This window comes from Anomaloglossus baeobatrachus, chromosome 11, assembly GCF_048569485.1.
Source record: "Anomaloglossus baeobatrachus isolate aAnoBae1 chromosome 11, aAnoBae1.hap1, whole genome shotgun sequence".
Classification (NCBI taxonomy): domain Eukaryota; kingdom Metazoa; phylum Chordata; class Amphibia; order Anura; family Aromobatidae; genus Anomaloglossus; species Anomaloglossus baeobatrachus.
Window position 1 is genome coordinate 23,751,217 of NC_134363.1, and position 18,857 is coordinate 23,770,073.

The 18,857-nt window shown below is 45.8% G+C and overlaps 1 protein-coding gene across 1 annotated transcript in view; it reads right to left on the minus strand.

Moving 5' to 3' along the window:
- The window catches only part of LOC142255735 (uncharacterized), a 115,931-nt gene that overhangs the window by 47,339 nt on the left and 49,735 nt on the right, over positions 1 to 18,857 (minus strand). The window contains 5 exon segments of the mRNA XM_075327191.1: positions 637 to 1,036; positions 1,039 to 1,612; positions 3,577 to 3,645; positions 6,608 to 6,673; positions 16,498 to 16,612. Coding sequence (XP_075183306.1) covers positions 637 to 1,036; positions 1,039 to 1,612; positions 3,577 to 3,645; positions 6,608 to 6,666 — 1,102 coding nt within the window. The 5' untranslated portion in view covers positions 6,667 to 6,673; positions 16,498 to 16,612.

Here is an 18,857-nt window from a genome sequence, read left to right on the forward strand (position 1 = left end):
CCCGAGCATGGTAGCACCCGCTTATCACTAGTTACGAGTACTGAGCACCCAAGCATGGTAGTGCCCGCTCATCAGTAGTTACCAGTACTGAGCACTCGAGCATGATAGTGCCCGCTCATCACTAGTTACCAGTACTGAGCACCCGAACATGGTAGTGCCCGCTCATCACTAGTTACAAGTACTGAGCACCCGAGCATGGTAGTGCCCGCTCATCACTAGTTACGAGTACTGAGCATCCGAGCATGGTAGTGCTTACTCATCACTAGTTACGAGTACTGAGCACCCGAGCATGGTAGTGCCCGCTCATCACTAGTTATGAGTACTGAGCACCTGAGCATGGTAGTGCTCACTCATCACTAGTTACGAGTACTGAGGACCCGAGCAAAGTAGTTCCCACTCATCACTAGTTACGAGTACTGAGCACCTGAACATGGTAGTGCCCACTTATCACTAGTTACCGGTACTGATTACCCGAGCATGGTAGTGCTCACTGATCACTAGTTACCAGTACTGAGCACCCGAGCATGGTAGTGGCCACTCATTACTAGTTATGAGTATTGAGCACCTGAGCATGGTAGTGCCCGCTCATCACTAATTAAGAAATTTCACATACAGGATATAAAAGGAATATATATTACACATCAGTAGTGCGAGAATTTCGTGTATCTTCTCTGCTCAGGTCATTAGGATGCTCACCTAAGGCTCTTTCTAGTCTGTAGGATATGGACCTGAAGAAGTCTCGTTGGAAATCCTGTGCCATAAACACATAAATGATTGGATTCATGCAACTGTTAAGACAAGCCAGGTTGGTAACAATAGTATTTACTAGAGAATATTGATCAAATTCTGTAACAAACCAGGGTATCAGTGGCCAGATGTAATATGGAAACCAGCAGATGAAGAAACACAATATAACAGCGGTGATGATCCTCGAGGATCTCTGAGATCTCTGGGATCTCTTACTTTTTCTAATCTTGTGGAAAATGGTGACATAAGCGGTAATGATGATGAGAAAAGGGATCACACACACAATATAATGAATCTGAGTAGCAGAAGGGTCTGTGTTAACTCATTGACAACAGGATATCGAGGATAAGATACACACCATTCATTTAGATCACGTACCCAGTATTCATATGCGTAATACACTAATCCACATAAAATTAAGCTCAGCCCCCAGATGATCGCTGCAGAGATTCTCACCACATTGTAAGTTTTATGAACTTTGGCCCAGAATGGCCACATGACGGACACCCAGCGGTCAATACTCATGGCCGTCAGGAGGAGAACACTGGCATTCATGTTTAGATTAAAGATAAACACATTCACTGTGCAATTTGTAAGATTTGAGAAATGATAGGACCAAAATGTAACCCACTCCACAATTCTCAGAGGCAGAGACGCACAGCACAGGAAGTCCGCGATGGCCAGGTGGAGGAACCACACGGCACTGATTGACTTCTTCATCCTGAATCCGGCAATCCAGATGACTAATCCATTACCGATAATCCCGAGAGCAAAAACAATGCTGAAAAATGTAATTGCCACTTTCTGAATGATATTCATATTATCATAAAAATCATTATCAGTGATGTTGAATTCACCAGATGACCTGAGAAAACAGAATAGGGTAAATATTAAGGAAATTAAGAGTTTATAGCATCATAAATTTCTGTCTTGTGTACAGGGTGTACATTCAGAAAGGGAGATGACATCAAAGTGCAATGACCATTTCGAGCTAAAGATCACATCATCACATCTCCCCCTTTATACAAGTAGAGGTCTCAGGACTCATTGTTTCTTTCTTTTGTTTACTTAAACAGAAAGACCCTAAGAGCCATTCACAATTCCTATGAAAAAATGTGGGAAGAGTTATAAGATTAATCTGAAATACATATGACTGTACATCCATGAGTCCAGAATGGTATATAAGAGCTTGTACCTATAGATATGTCCATTCTTAACTGTCCACAAACTTGAAACTTTCGACAATATAAATGCAATAGATACAAGGCTGACAAATACCTGACAGGTTGCAATACCCATAACAAACTCTAGGTGCACACACGAGAAGACACGGCACAGACATCTCCCAGATGCGAACTGCCGGGACTTCTCTGGCTACTCTGCTCTGTGTGATGACTCTACACTTACACTACCTGATAGATTAAGATCAAAAATAGAAAAGTCCACTCCACTAATCCCACAATAATATATTTTAAAATTATATATTTTTAACTATTTATCGACAACAAATTATACCAAAAGGGTTAATATATTAACCTCTTACTGACATTGGACATACTAAAAACGTCCTGCCTTATATCGGTGTACTCACTGCCAGCTGCCGGTAGTGAGTTCCACACATGTCAGCTGATTTGAATAACTGACATGTGCGGCTATCAGGCACGAGTGGATCCGCCTGTTAACCCTTTGAACTGTGCTGTCAAAATGTGACAGTGCAGTGTATATTTCAGCAGCGGTAAGCACTCACCTCGCTCCATCGGATGTCACGCAATGTGATTACGTGGAGCGGATGATTGCCTTGGTAGCACAGAGTCATGTGGTGACTCCTGTAACTATCATGAGTCATCCTCTTACAGCCTGCAGAGCGCCATCTCTAAGAAGAGAGCAATGCAGCTGTGATATACATAAATGAACCAGCGATCAGACTGCTGATCCTTATAGTCCCCTAGGGGGACTAGTAAAATAAAAAATAAAGTTAACATTTTTTTAAAAAAATAAAAAAAAATAAAAAAAAACCCAAAAGTTCAAATCACCCCCCCATTTGCCCCATTGAAAATTAGAGGGAGAAAAAAAAAATATACACATACAGTATATGATTTAACCGCGTTCAGAAATGCCCAATCTATCGAAATAAAAAAATCAATTGATCTGATCGGTAAACGGTGTAGCGGCAAAAAAATTCTAAACGTCATAATGACGTTTTTTGGTTACCACAAAGTTGGCGTAAAATGCAATAAAAAGGTTATCAAAATGTAGCATCTGTGCAAAAATGGTACTATTAAAAATATCAGCTCGAGATGCAAAAAATAAGCCATCACTGAGGAATAGATCCAAAAAATGAGAACACTATGGTTTTCGGAAAATGGCGCAAAAAGTGCCATCACTGGTTTTTGGACAATCATCTGAATTTTTTAACCCCTTAGATAACAGTAAACCTATACATGTTTGATGTCTACAGACTCATACTGACCTGTGGCATCACATCGATTAATCCGTTTTAACATAAAGAGAACACAGTGAATAAAATATCCCCAAAACAATCGTGCAATCACACTTTTTTTTGAAATTTTTCCTTGCTCAGATTTTTTTGGCCGTTTTCCAGTACACTTTATGGTAAAACGTATGGTTTCAAATAAAAGTACAACTTATGCCGCAAAAATTAAGCCCTCGTATGGCAAGATTGAAGGGAAAAAAAAAGTTACGGTTCTCAGAATAAGGGGAGCAAAAACAAAAACAGAAAAATGTAAAATCGCCCGGGGGTGAAGGTTTTAATTAATAATAATTATAACTAATATATAACTAAATAAAGCATGAGGAATATATACTTACCAGTTGTAAATCATAGTTAAATTATGTGCTGTCAGATTATCATCATCAGGGCCCATTCTGAGGATTTCCCTACAAAAATAAAAAAATAACAATAATAATACAACAGACAGCTATGCAATCTTTGTATTGTGTCTGTGTCTCTGTATAATGTCAAAGTAGTTCAGGAACAAAGTTGATGTGGAACTATTACTGGGCTGCTGAAGATATGACATAAATCCAGGAAAGATTGAATGAATGGGGCTTTATTCAATGTGTTTCGAAGTGTCACCCCACTTCTTCATCAGGAAATCCACCAATATGACCAGGGCATATAGTGGATTTCCTGATGTAAAAGTGGGGGTGAAACTTCGAAACGTGAATAAAACCACCTTCAGTCAATCTTTCCTGGATTTATGTCATATCTTCAACAGCGCAGTACCATTTCCACATCAACTTTGTTCCTGATCTGCTTTGGTTTTTTAAGTGCGTAGACTCTCCAACAGCTGATTACATGCTTTAAATCTGGTTGTGTGACACATAACCCAATAAGGTGAGCACATTCTCGTATTACTTTTATATGAATGTTGGATAAGACCCTTTTTCCTTCAGCTTCTGTGTATAATGTGTAACATCTGGCATGTTTTTGCACTTTGCCCTTTGTTGGCAATCAGTAAGATGTCGAAAGAGTATATTATAATTCTTCCTTCCTTCCCTCCCATAAACGGTCCCTATCCCTAGAAATATACTCTCCCTCCATCAGAGGTGATGTCAGTCAGGTTAGTTTCGATCACAGGTGGAGGTTCACACGGTCCTCCATCTGTGATTGCAGGTAACCTGACCTTAGGTGATCTCAATGAACTCTCAATGAGTTCACAGATCTACATCTCTTGGCAGAAAACTGCTGTTTCTTAGCCAAGAGATACAGATTTGGTCATGACATTTTTACACTATATTTCTGCATACAAACTACACCTCCAGGCAAAAAAATGCATCACTCATCACTACCACGTGCGGTATGATGGGGTAATGATGCAATTTCTTTTCCCCAGAAGGTGTAGATTAGGTGCAGGAATATGGTGTAAAATTCTCAGCACCAAATTTGCATCTCTCTGGAAAAAAATGCACAAAAATGGTTTTGACTCCATTTTGGTGCAGTTTTCCACGAGTTGCAAATTTGGTGCTGAAATGTCTGCACCGGATTTCAGCACCAAATTTGCCCCTACTGGAAGAAAATTGCACTGAAACGGTGTCACAACAGTTTTTGTGCATTTTTTTTGCCGTGAGATTTGATGTGAAATTTTTACACCATACTCCTGCTTCCGATCTACACCTCCTGGCAAAAAAAAAAAAAATATTGGATCATTACTGCATCATACCGCTGCGTTTTTTTGCAAGGAGGGGTATATTGGGTGCAGGAATATTGTGTAAAAACTTTAGCACCAAATCTGCATCTCTTGGCAAAAAAACCTCTGTTTTCTACCAGGAGATGCAGGTCTGTGAACTCAGTGAGAGTTCATTGAGGTCCCTTGTGGTTAGGTTACCTGCAGTCACAGGTGGATGGCCATGCAAACCTCCACCTGTTACTGCAAATAACCTGAGTAACGTCACCACTGATCACATGGCTCAGTATCTGCCTAAAGCTCACAGTGGACAGTCATCATACTCTATGGTGCTCATTGTAAATTCAGATGTAGCAGAGCTGGAAGCATCATGGGAACTCATGGTATGGATTACATTGAGCCTGGATGTTTTGGGGGTTAACAATATGGTGAAAGAAGGAGCTTTTTATATTTTTTTTAAATAAAGGATTTTTCTCTGTATTTATTTCTTTTTACTTTTAGGATTAGTGGTGGGGGTGTCTCATAGACCCTCCCCATAACTAATCGAGGGCTTAGTGGCAGTTGTGGGCTGCCATTAACCCCTTATTACCTCGATTGCCACGACACCAGGGCAAACGGGAAGAGACGGCTAAAGCGCCGGGATCGTCACATCTAATGGACTATGGGGGTGCATTATAATATATGGAGGACTATGTGGTCCAGTATAATATATGGAGAACTATGGAGTGAATTATAATACATGGAGAACTATGGGAAATGCATTATAATACATGGAGGACTATGGAGGTAGATTCTAATATATGAAGGGTTATGTGGGACCCTTTATACTATATGGAAGGCTATGTGGGGGCCAATATAGTATTTGGAGAACTATATACAAGGGGGGCAAAGATACAAGCAGGGGATGTGAATGTTTTGTGCTGAGAGAAAAAGGCTCTTTTCCTCAGCACCCAGCTTTCCCATGATCTGCTATACATCTTCTCTCAGCACCCAGATTTCCCATGCTCTGTCATACATCTTCTCTCAGCACCCAGCTTTCCCATACTCTGTTATACATCTTCTCTCAGCACCCAGCTTTCCCATGCTCTGCCATACATCTTCTCTAAGCACCCAGCTTTCCCATGCTCTGATATGCTGATATGAGAAAGCTGGGTGCTGAGGGAAAGATGTATAGCAAAGCATGGGGAAGCTGGGTGCCGAGGACAAGATGGATATCAGAACATAGGAAAGCTGGGTGCTGATAGAGGGATTTCAGATCGTGGGAAACCTGGGTGCTGAGGATCAGAGCCAAGTGTCAGCATCATTATCCCGTAGCCCGAGTGTCGGTGTACATGAAAGAAGGGGGCCCAGGTCTGAATTTTGCAACGGGACTCATCAAACTCTAGTTACGCCACTGCTCCCCGGTATATGATTGCAGTAAGAACGTCTATGTTCGGCTCCGGTCACATCTGTGTTATTATACAGGACCCACAATACACAGCCGAATCCTCTGCTCCACAGACGCCACTGACGCCTGATGGACGACACTGACGTGTAGAGGAGTGTGATGGGTCATCCAGCGTTTCCATCATTGTGGTAGGAATAATGGCGCTGCAGGTGGATGGGATATATGCCTATGAATATTGATGTAATCGGGGCGGAGGCTCGGATATAGATGTGAATGGAGTCTGCACTGATATTTCACAGAAAAAGAAAAAGGAATATAAACTTACCAGTCGTTGTTGTCTGGAGGTATTTCGATGGTCTGATTACCAAATATCAGGATCCCCATGATTTACCTACAGGAAAAATATTAATAATATTATTTTATTTGGCAGTACAGTGATAATTTGCAACAAATCTTCCTATATTATGTGCTACAATGAATACTCCAGGGAGATTTGGATCCCACCGCTGATAAACCATCATGTTCTGCTGTGAAATAACTTACTACAGTTATATCATTATCATTCATCACACGAGACATGACTGGTAATCTGGTACAGCGGGCATTAATAGATATATGCATAGAGGGCCGCCATATCCAAGGCGCCCACTCTTCCGGCCGCCTGCCCCTTTAAGACTGCAGTGTAGAGTTCTGGTGCACCGTGGAAGCCCTTGTTTGTGTGCGCGTGCCACGGCAGCCTATGTCAGAGGTCTCTATGCCGATGCCTTAAAGGACCGATGCTCCACTTTGTCCTTGAAGTCTGCTGTATGTACATTATATATGTGATGCTGCAACAGTGGTATGCACATCACAAAGATAATACTGCCAGCAATCACAGCATCTGTACATATAGGAGTTTATATACAGTGTGTCCACCCATATCCTGTCCACCGCCATTAGCTTTAGAATGACGGCAGCTATAGGCATAGAAGTGGTGTCTAGGTATAGTAAAGTAGCCATGCGCTACAAAATGAAACCACCTATAGCGCCACCTGGTGGAAAAGTTAGCATTTTTATCTCAGAAACGGAACGAGATAGAGGAAAAAAAGTGAATTACAAAGTTGTAGGGCATCATCAATTCAATACACCGTTCTTAAGTTAATGGCAGTGGACAGGATATAGGTGGACACACTGTACATTATATAGGTGATACTGCGACTGCTGTATGTACATTATATAGGCGATGCTATGACTGCTGTCAGTGTCATATTTGTAATGTACATACAACAGTCACAGTATCACCTGTATAATGTCTATATAGCAGACTATGTACATTATAAAGGTGATACTGTGGCTGCTGTATATACATTACATAGGAGAAACTGCCAGCAGTCACAGTATCACCTGTATAATGTCTATATAGCAGTCTATATACAATATAAAGGTGATACTGTGGCTGCTGTATATACATTACATAGGCGAAACTACCAGCAGTCACAGTATCAACCATATAATGTGTACAGACTGCTGTATGAGCATTATACAGGTGATCCTAACTCCAGGCCGTGATCATAAAAGGGGCTACTTCTCTGCAAGCTTCAAGTAGCAGAAAAGAGGACGGCGAGGAACGGAGGACAGGTGAAAAGAATCTATTTTTTTAATGTGTATGTGAAGAGCCGCATATTAGGGGAAATTACTTCAAAATGGGACATTGCTACAAGAAGAGGATCAGCATGGGCACATTACTATTACTATTACTACAAGGGGACAAGAATGGGCACATTACTATTGCTACAAGTGGACAAGGAAGGGGACATTACTACAGGATGGGGACAAGGATGGGCAAATTACTAAATGATGGGGACAAGGCTAGGCACATTACTAAAGGAAGGAGACAAGTGTTACGAGGGGGACCCGGGGAAGCGTGCCAAGATGGGAAATGGACTGCTTCCGCCGGTCAAGGTCCACTGTGCGGTGTAAGGGACCGCCGCTATGGTGGGTGAAGAGTGAGCGGGTTGCTGCTAGCGATCGTCTGGAATGTCACAGACGATCTATGTACACCGATCTGCCCTAACCCGTGAGGGTTGTATGGCACAGATCTCACGGCTCGGTGTACCTGTTGCACGGGGAAGCACAGAGGTGCCCACGCACGTGTGCCAGTGGAAGTCACGAGAATATGGCACGAGGGTAGCACAGAGGTGCCCACGCACGTGTGCTTTCAATAACCAGGTGAGTCCAATGGAGACTTGAGGAGCTCACCTGGGACAGGAACACGGCCTGTTGACGGGGGTACTGCCGGAGCAGCAAGGCAGGAACACGGCCTGCAAACGAGGTACTGCCGGAGCAGCAAGGGCCAAGCCCACAAGAGACAGTAATGCCTGAGCAGTGGCGTGGCAGCACGCTGCCAGACATCCAAACATAGAAGGACGGTCGCACGCCGCCATGATGGCAGGGGGAGCTTTTAAGGAGGTGCAGCTCCACCCGAGGGCGGGCGCGAGGCGGAGATGATGCACTTGACCCAATCAGGGTCCACGACGTCCCAGCCTGGCCAGTCAGGATTCACCACGTCACCAGCCTTGTCATCAAGCCGTGTGACATCAGTGAGCGAATCAGGACCCACCACGCATTGCACATGCTCACCCTCCTGCCTCTGGGAAATAGAGGCGGGATCCTCGGTCTCACAATGTGGAGAGATAACGGGAATCTCACTGCTTCCCTGAGCAGTAAACCTCTGCACATTGCGCAGCCTCGCAGACCTTCGGGGCCGCTGAGCAGGAGAGTCTGCGGCAGGCCAGGAATGGGAGACCGCTTCACTCCTTGTAACAGGAGAACCACTAGGTGTCACCCTTCTGCTGCCTCTCTGAGAAGGTATCTCCTGCACACTGCGCAGTCTGGCAGACCTTCGGCGCTGCTGAGCAGGAGTGCTCGTGGCAGGCAAGGAATGGGAGACTGCCTCAGTCCTTGCCTCAGGAGAGCCACGAGATGTAACATTACCCCCCCGTCTAGGCCCCCCCCCTGTCCGTGCTCGAAGGCCGCTATCAAACCCGGGGCGCGGATATGATCCTCCAACTCCCAGGATCTATGCTCCGGACCACGGCCGGCCCACTCCACGAGGTAGTACCTCTTGCCCTGTATGACTTTTGTCTCCACAAGTTTTGCCACCTCAGGGTCATCGGACGGGGAGTCGGTTTGAGCCGGCAGGGACCCCGAGAATTTATTAAGTCGTACGGGTTTCAGGAGGGACACGTGAAAGGTGTTGGCTATAGCCCAGCGTGGAGGGAGCTGGAGTCGATATGCCACTGGGTTTACCTGCTGTAGTACTTTAAACGGACCCAGATACCTAGGGGCGAATTTGGCTGCCTGTACCCGTAGGTTAACATTCTTAGAGGACAGCCATACTAGGTCACCAGGGGCGAAGGATGGTGCAGGGCGGCGGCGAACATCAGCCGTTGTCACCATCCGGTCTTTAGCCCTTTTAAGAGCCTCTTGGGTGTCATCCCAGATCTCCCGGGCCTTGGTCGCCCAATCCTCCACTCTAGTATCGGGTGACGTAATGGGCATCGGAACCGGGATTCTGGGATGTTGTCCGTTATTGAGTAGGAACGGAGTCTGGCCAGAGGATTCATGGACCGAATTGTTAATGGCAAATTCGGCCCAAGGAAGGAGGTTAGCCCAGTTGTCGTGGTGCGCGGATATAAAATGGCGGAGGTAAGTTACCAAGGTCTGATTAGTCCTCTCCACTAGTCCATTGGTCTCGGGATGGTATGCGGAGGAGATGTTCAGCTCTATCTGCAGGAGCTTACAGAGCTCTCTCCAGAAGCGAGACGCGAACTGGGGACCCCGGTCGCTCACCACCTTGTCAGGCATGCCATGCAACCTAAATACATGCCGAATGAACAAGGTGGCGAGAGCACGTGACGTCGGGAGTCGTGGGAGAGGCACCAAGTGGACCATTTTAGAGAAGTGGTCCGTGATGACCCATACGACCCTGTGCCCTGCTGACTTGGGCAGATCTCCCAGGAAGTCCATCCCCACCACTTCCCAGGGACGATCCGGCACTGGCAGTGGGTGAAGAAGACCTGCCGGTCTCTGCCGGAACGGCTTATTGCGAGCACACGACATACAGGCTCCCACATATTCCTGTATGTCCTGGGGTAGTCTCGGCCACCAATAATGCCTGGTCACCAGGTCTCTGGTCCTTTTGACCCCGAAGTGACCCCCGACCTTGGAGGCATGGGCCCACGATAGCACCTCGTTCCGTAGTTCAGGGGGAACGAGGGTTTTGCCAGGTGGCACCTGGTCCAAAGAAGTGGGAGTGACCATCCTCAAGCTGTCCGGGGGTAGTATAAGACGAGGCTCCTCCTCGTCCTCCTCCAACACAACCATACAATGTGACAAGGCATCGGCCCGTACGTTCTTCTCACCGGCCAGGTGGCGGATAATAAAGCGGAACCGGGAGAAGAATAAAGACCAACGGGCCTGCCTTGGGTTCAGGCGTTGTGCTGTCTGGAGGTATGTGAGGTTTTTGTGGTCAGAAAAAACCTCAAATGGATGCTTCGCACCCTCCAGGAGATGCCGCCATTCCTGGAATGCTAGTTTCATCGCCAGTAACTCCCTATCCCCTATGGAGTAGTTCCTCTCGGCCGGAGAAAAGGTTTTGGAGAAAAAGAAACACGGATGTTTCCTTCCTCGTTCGTTTTTCTGGTACAGGACTGCACCTGCACCGACCGAAGAGGCGTCTACCTCTAGTAGGAAGGGTTTGGAGATGTCTGGACGATGAAGGATGGGAGCTCTGGAGAAGTGAGTTTTGAGAGTGTGAAATGCCTCTACCGTTTCCCGTGTCCATGCTTTGGGATTAGCGCCCTTGCGGGTAAGGGCAATGATGGGTGCTGCCACCGTCGAGAAGTTGGGAATGAACTGGCGATAATAATTGATAAACCCCAAGAATCGCTGGATCGCCTTCAGCGAGCGGGGCTCAGGCCAGTTCATCACTGTCTCCAACTTCCCCGGATCCATTGCTAACCCCTGACTGGACACTATGTACCCCAGGAACGGCAAGGATTCCTGTTCAAAAACGCACTTTTCCAGCTTAGCATATAACGAATGGGTGCGGAGCCTCTTAAGTACTCGGATGACATCCCTCCGATGGGTGGTAAGATCGGGGGAGAAGATAAGAATGTCATCCAGGTATGCAACCACGGAAAGATACAAATCCCGGAAAATGTCATTCACAAAGTCTTGAAATACGGCGGGGGCATTGCAGAGTCCGAAGGGCATTACTAGATACTCGTAGTGACCGTCCCTGGTGTTAAAGGCGGTCTTCCACTCATCGCCCTTTCGGACTCGCACTAGATTATACGCCCCGCGTAGATCCAGCTTTGTGAAGACCTTTGCCCCGCGGAATCGATCAAATAGCTCAGTAATGAGGGGCAAAGGGTATTTGTTCTTGATTGTGATTGCATTTAATCCCCTGTAATCGATACAGGGGCGCAGATCCCCTTCCTTCTTCTGCACAAAAAAGAACCCTGCACCAGCCGGTGAAATAAACTTGCGAATGAACCCCTTCGCCAGGCTGTCCTGAATATATTTGGACATAGCCTCCGTCTCTGGAGCAGAGAGTGGATACACTCTGCCCCTAGGGGGCTCGGAGCCTGGCTTCAGGTCTATTCGGCAATCATATGGCCGGTGGGGAGGAAGAGTATCTGCGGCCCTTTTGGAAAAGACATCCCTGTAGGCCTCATAAGGTGTCGGTAAACCCGGCCCCTCAGTATTCCCTGAGGACCCAACCGACCTAATGGTAGCGGGTGGTTCGGTAGTCACGAGGTGCTCTCTACAGGATCCTGCCCAGGATGAGATCTCCCCTGTTGCCCAGTTGAGTATAGGAGCATGCTGTCTCAACCAGGGAAGGCCCAGTAGGATCTCATCCGTCCCCCCTGGAAGCACCAGGAAGGACACCTGCTCATGGTGTCCCGGTGGTACATCCATCCTGAGAGGGATGGTGATCTGGGTGATAGGATCGAGTAGTATGGACCCGTCGACTACCCGGACCCTGAGTGGCTTGGGCAACAGAACCAGGGGAACTGAGTATCGGGTTGCCAGGGAGGTCGAGATGAAATTGCCTTCAGCGCCTGAGTCCAAGCAAGCCAGGGCAGAGAAAAGAGTAGTGCCGAACTGCAACTGGGCGCTGATAGTCAACCTAGAGGGAGAAGTAGCGTCTAGAGTCCCCCCTCTGATAGAAACTAGACGCTGTCTTTTCCCGACGGTTTGGGACATAGGGTAGCTATGTGTCCCCTCTGCCCACAGGAAAAGCAGATGACACAAGACCGAGAACCTGGGGCAGAGGAGACCACCTTGGACACCTCCATTGACTCCACGGAGTCGCCTACAGGACTGGCTGGGGGACCTGTCTGATGGAAGACGGGAGTCAGACGCTTTTTAGGCCGAAAGACGTGGGTGCTGAAGAGACCTCGAGCCTTCGCTCCACCTGGCGGATGTCTATGCGAGAGGCAACCTGAATCAAGGACTCTAAAGTGGCAGGCACCTCACGTGTGGCCAGTGCGTCTTTGACAAACCCTGCCAGGCCCTCCCAAAACACAGGGACAAGGACCTTATCCGGCCAGTCCAGCTCTGCGGCCAGTGTCCTAAAGTGTACAGCAAAGTCCCCGACTGAAGCAGACCCTTGCCGAAGTCGTAGGAGGCGCAGCGCGGAATCGTGGGTGACTTGAGGCCCGAGGAACACCATTCTCATGGCCCCAAGATAAGCTGCTAAGTTATTCACCACACGATCTCCGCGCTCCCACAACGGCGTGGACCACTTCAGCGCTCTCCCTGTGAGCAGGGACTGGACGAAGGCTACCCTCGCCTTCTCGGTAGCGTAAAGAGTCGCGGACAGCTCTAAGTAGGTGGTAACCTGGTTTATAAAACCACGGCACTCAGAGCTGTTGCCGCTAAAGCGCTCTGGAAGCGCAAGGCGAGGAGACCTTCCGCCCAATAGCACAGCCTGGGTAGCCGCCTGGGTGGCGACTGTCGTCAGAGTAGTCTTATCGGAGGAAGACTGCTCCACTGCTGCCAATCGTGACTCCAACTGCTGCACATAACGCAGCAACTGCTGCTGCTCTTCAGCCATAGCCAGACCTTTGGCGCGACCGTAATGTTACGAGGGGGACCCGGGGAAGCGTGCCAAGATGGGAAATGGACTGCTTCCGCCGGTCAAGGTCCACTGTGCGGTGTAAGGGACTGCCGCTATGGTGGGTGAAGAGTGAGTGGGTTGCTGCTAGCGATCGTCTGGAATGTCACAGACGATCTATGTACACCGATCTGCCCTAACCCGTGAGAGTTGTATGGCACAGATCTCACGGCTCGGTGTACCTGTTGCACGGGGAAGCACAGAGGTGCCCACGCACGTGTGCCAGTGGAAGTCACGAGAATATGGCACGAGGGTAGCACAGAGGTGCCCACGCACGTGTGCTTTCAATAACCAGGTGAGTCCAATGGAGACTTGAGGAGCTCACCTGGGACAGGAACACGGCCTGTTGACGGGGGTACTGCCGGAGCAGCAAGGCAGGAACACGGCCTGCAAACGAGGTACTGCCGGAGCAGCAAGGGCCAAGCCCACAAGAGACAGTAATGCCTGAGCAGTGGCGTGGCAGCACGCTGCCAGACATCCAAACATAGAAGGACGGTCGCGCGCCGCCATGATGGCAGGGGGAGCTTTTAAGGAGGTGCAGCTCCACCCGAGGGCGGGCGCGAGGCGGAGATGATGGACTTGACCCAATCAGGGTCCACGACGTCCCAGCCTGGCCAGTCAGGATTCACCACGTCACCAGCCTTGTCATCAAGCCGTGTGGCGTCAGTGAGCGAATCAGGACCCACCACGCATTGCACATGCTCACCCTCCTGCCTCTGGGAAATAGAGGCGGGATCCTCGGTCTCACAATGTGGAGAGATAACGGGAATCTCACTGCTTCCCTGAGCAGTAAACCTCTGCACATTGCGCAGCCTCGCAGACCTTCGGGGCCGCTGAGCAGGAGAGTCTGCGGCAGGCCAGGAATGGGAGACCGCTTCACTCCTTGTAACAGGAGAACCACTAGGTGTCACCCTTCTGCTGCCTCTCTGAGAAGGTATCTCCTGCACACTGCGCAGTCTGGCAGACCTTCGGCGCTGCTGAGCAGGAGTGCTCGTGGCAGGCAAGGAATGGGAGACTGCCTCAGTCCTTGCCTCAGGAGAGCCACAAGATGTAACAGACAAGGATGGGCACATTACTACAAGATGGGGACAATGATGGGCACATTACTAAAGGATGGGGACAAGGATAGCCACATTATTACAAGATGAGGACCAGGATGGGCACATTACTACAGGATCTGACACATTATTACAGGATGGGGACAAGGATGGGCATATTGCTACAGGATGGGGACAAGGATGGACACATTACCACAGGACTGGGACATGGATGGTCACATTACTACAAGAAGAGGATCAGTATGGCCACATTAATACCGGATGAGTACAATAATGGACATATTACTGCAGGATGGGAACAATTATATGCACATTGCAAGGATGGACACTTTACTTCAAAATGGGGTCAAAGATGGGCACATTACTATAGTATGGAGACAGGGATGGGCACATTACTATAAGATGGGGACAAGGATGGGCACATTACTACATGATGGAACACATTACTAAAGGATGGGGATAAGGATGGGCATATTACTACAGGATGAGGACAATGATGGCCACATTGCTACAGTATGAGGACAAGGATAGGCACATTACTACAGGACTGGGACATGGATGGTCATATTACTACAGGAAGAGAATCAGTATGGCCACATTAGTACAGGATGAGGACAAGATGGACATATTACTGCAGGATGGGGACAAGGATATACACATTGCAAGGATAGACACTTTACATCAGAATGGGGTCAAGGCACATTACTACAGTATGGGGACAGGGATGGGCACATTACTATAAGATGGGGACAAAGATGGGCACATTACTACAGGATGGGGACAAGGTTAGGGGCATGACAACATAAAATCAAAATTCACTGAGAGGTGTTATAGTATGTGGACTGATGGTGGTTGTGTGCCAGGGCTGATTTTTGGTCCCAGTCCGGCCCTGCATATTGTCCAAATCCATCAGGTCATTATCTACCTGGAGACACCTTGAATGCAATCCATCAGCACAAGCCTCTCCCCAAACTGTTTATATGGACATATTCCTGTTTGACAATAATGAAAAGATATAACGTGACAATATAAACAATTTTGAGATTGTAGGAATTGGTGGATTATGCTGACAGAATCCATGTAAGAAATGAAATCCCATAAGTAGCACATTACTGCTATAATATATTGATATTTTTTAAAACATAAAAAGATAATAAGAAAGATAAATGATAGATAGATAGATAGATAGAGGGATAGATAGATAGATAGATAGATAGAGGGATAGATAGATAGATAGATAGAGGGATAGATAGATAGATAGATAGATAGAGGGATAGATAGATAGATAGATAGATAGACAGACAGACAGACATATAGATAGATAGATAGATAGATAGATAGATAGATAGATAGATAGATAGATGATAAATATATAGATAGATGGATAGGTAGATAAAACAGCACGATAGTTGAATAAGTTGGGTGCAGAACCTCATAAACAAAACTCCAATTGTAGCTTATTTAAATTAAAACAGAGACTGCTATACAAAACTGAATGCAAAAAAAGATTTGGACTTGAATTAACAAAAGCGGCAGTACTTTGGTCAACAGAACCACTTTCAAGCCAAAAAAACGCTAAGAAAAAGTTCTGTGAACTGAAACTTTGCCACAAGAGCTAATTAAAGTGCAGTTCTTTTTGGCATTCATTTTTGGAATGCAGCCTATCTTTGATTATTTTTTATAAATTAGATCAGATAGAAAAAGAAATAGATAGATAGATAGAGGGATAGATAGATAGATAGATAGATAGATAGATAGATAGAGGGATAGATAGATAGATAGATAGATAGATAGAGGGATAGATAGATAGATAGATAGATAGATAGAGGGATAGATAGATAGATAGAGGGATAGATAGATAGATAGATAGAGGGATAGATAGATAGATAGATAGATAGATAGATAGATAGATAGAGGGATAGATAGATAGATAGATAGATAGATAGGTAGATAGATAGATAGATAGAGGGATAGATAGATAGATTTCATTACCTTCCTTCTCCTCCAGGTTCTCTTCTCTTTGGTCAGTGAGAGCAGCGGATCCTTTGGCTATAACCAGCATTGCTCCTGTATATATATATATTCTAGTCTCCCCCCAATCGATCCACTAAGTGAAAATAATTATCAAAGTACAGAATAATTGTTTTATTATATTTCTTACTTAGTTGTTACTTGAAGACCCGGATGTTTTGGTCTATACATATTTTATACATATCATTTTAATGCTTTTTCTTGACTCTTATACAAGTTTCTGCACTTTGACTCCATTATGAGAAAAGTGCAATAGAAATGTTTTTGTTCTTGTTGAAATTAATGATAAAATCCTGTAAGTATTAATTCCTGTACTTAGAAAAAGGCAGAGATATGCAACGAAATACAAATGTAACCCCTGCAGAAGGAGTATTGTGCACAGAGGCTGCTGTAGCTGGGGACAAGCCGACATTCACAACAGCAGACAATAAAAGAGTTTTCCACATTCAGAAAAGTGAGCCCCCTAACTCATTAAAGTACCTAAAATAAAAAAAACTTAGCAGGTAATCACTCTCCCTTGCTCCCCGACACTCCTGCGGTTCTCAGTGTTTTCCCTGCTGCAATGACGACAATGTGGGGGGAAGCTGGTCTTGGACCAGTGAGAGTGAGTACCTGCTAAGTTTGTTATTTTAGGTATTTGTGTTTTTACATTGCATCCCCTGGACTATAATTCCCAGCAATTCTTGCTGCTCTTTGCAATTTGGAAGAGAAGGATCAGCAGAGGAAAAAAACATTAGCTGAGCAAAGCCAAGGAAGAATGGAGGAGCGAGCTGGCCAGAAAGAAAAGACTGGAAAAGTTAATGACTCAATAAGAATTAACATCAGTTGATAGTTACTATTTGTACTGTAATCTCTTTTATGTTCTTCAGGACTGTTATCTACCACTATTTGGTCACCATATGGCACTAATATCAGTTTTGGGTCTTTGGATAGAGACTTGTTTTCAGGAGCAGGCCTGTAATCTATTGAGGTTACTCTGTACCCACATTTAGGGCATACACCTTTATTTGTGATCACAGTTACCTGGTTATGAGCCCACTCAGATGTTTCACTGAAGCTCCAGCTATGCCTCTGAAGAGCAGTACCATGTATACAGACAGTCGGGTTCCCAGGAGATGTCCACAGCTTGTTTATGTACCAAGAGTAGGATCCTGTAACGCACCACAAGTGCTCCCAGGTAGATGATCTCTGAAGACCCAAGCTAGATCCTGGTGTGACCTCAGATTTTCTGCCTCAAGGAATTAGATATTGCTTGGATATACATTGGAAGAGAAATGTTGATAACTTGTTTTTGCGCTTCTACTGCTCAAAATTTGGGGACAAAACTGCTGCTGGGGTCTGAAATATTATAGGTCCATGTAAGAATGCCAACATCTATGGAAACTGGGCAGAAAAGTTGAACTGTGTTAACCTTTTACTGATGCTGAACATGCATGTTGGCTTTTTGACTATCATGCGGGCTCAGGAGCTGAGCCAGAATCTTTGCTGGCAGATGATGGTTGTGTTATGCAGCCATCATCTATCTTTAACGACCTCAAGCGGAGCAAAGTTCCACCCACTGTGGTCAATCTGTGACAGTGGCATTTACAGCACCTGCCCCAGGGGTACGCTGTTCTAACTACCCATAGATTGTTACAAATACCAGTGGTCTGCTACAGAGCCCTGTGCCTGTCATGCTGACACTTCTATGAAAGCTAACCTGATTTATCAGCAGGAGATTATCACTCACTAGGTGTCATTACTGCAATGTCATCTTAAATATTCATGAACTTTGTATATTCCCGCCCCACCACTGATTGGCAACATTCTGTCTATGCACAGTGTACACATAAAGGAGCCAATCAGTGATGTGGGCGGGACTATACACAACTTAGCATTCAAAAAACTTGTAGATCGTCAGCAAATTAACAAGGATTTTATTAAAACAGCATCAAGGAACCCAGTAAGTGACAAATTGCTGGAATCAGAGTCTCTGCACCTACGTTATGCATCTCTCTGATGGGGTAAAAAAAAGCCTTGTGACAAATTACATTTCAATGCCTCTGTCAATCTTTGAGAATCTCAGGAAAGATGATTGCGAAGTGTCAAATAGGTGTCATGTCATCGCTGCCCTATTAGTACTTCGGTGAGCCTCAATCACAGTTTCATAAGAGACTGTGATTTATTATACGTAATGTGATACTGTTATATTGCAGTATATAAAATAAGCAATCAGATGATCACAGATTCAAGTTTTTGAGGGCAACTTAAAAACTAAATTTAAAAAAATGTTTTAAATATATGAATCACCCCTTTTTTAAGTAAAAAAAACCTGTATATTC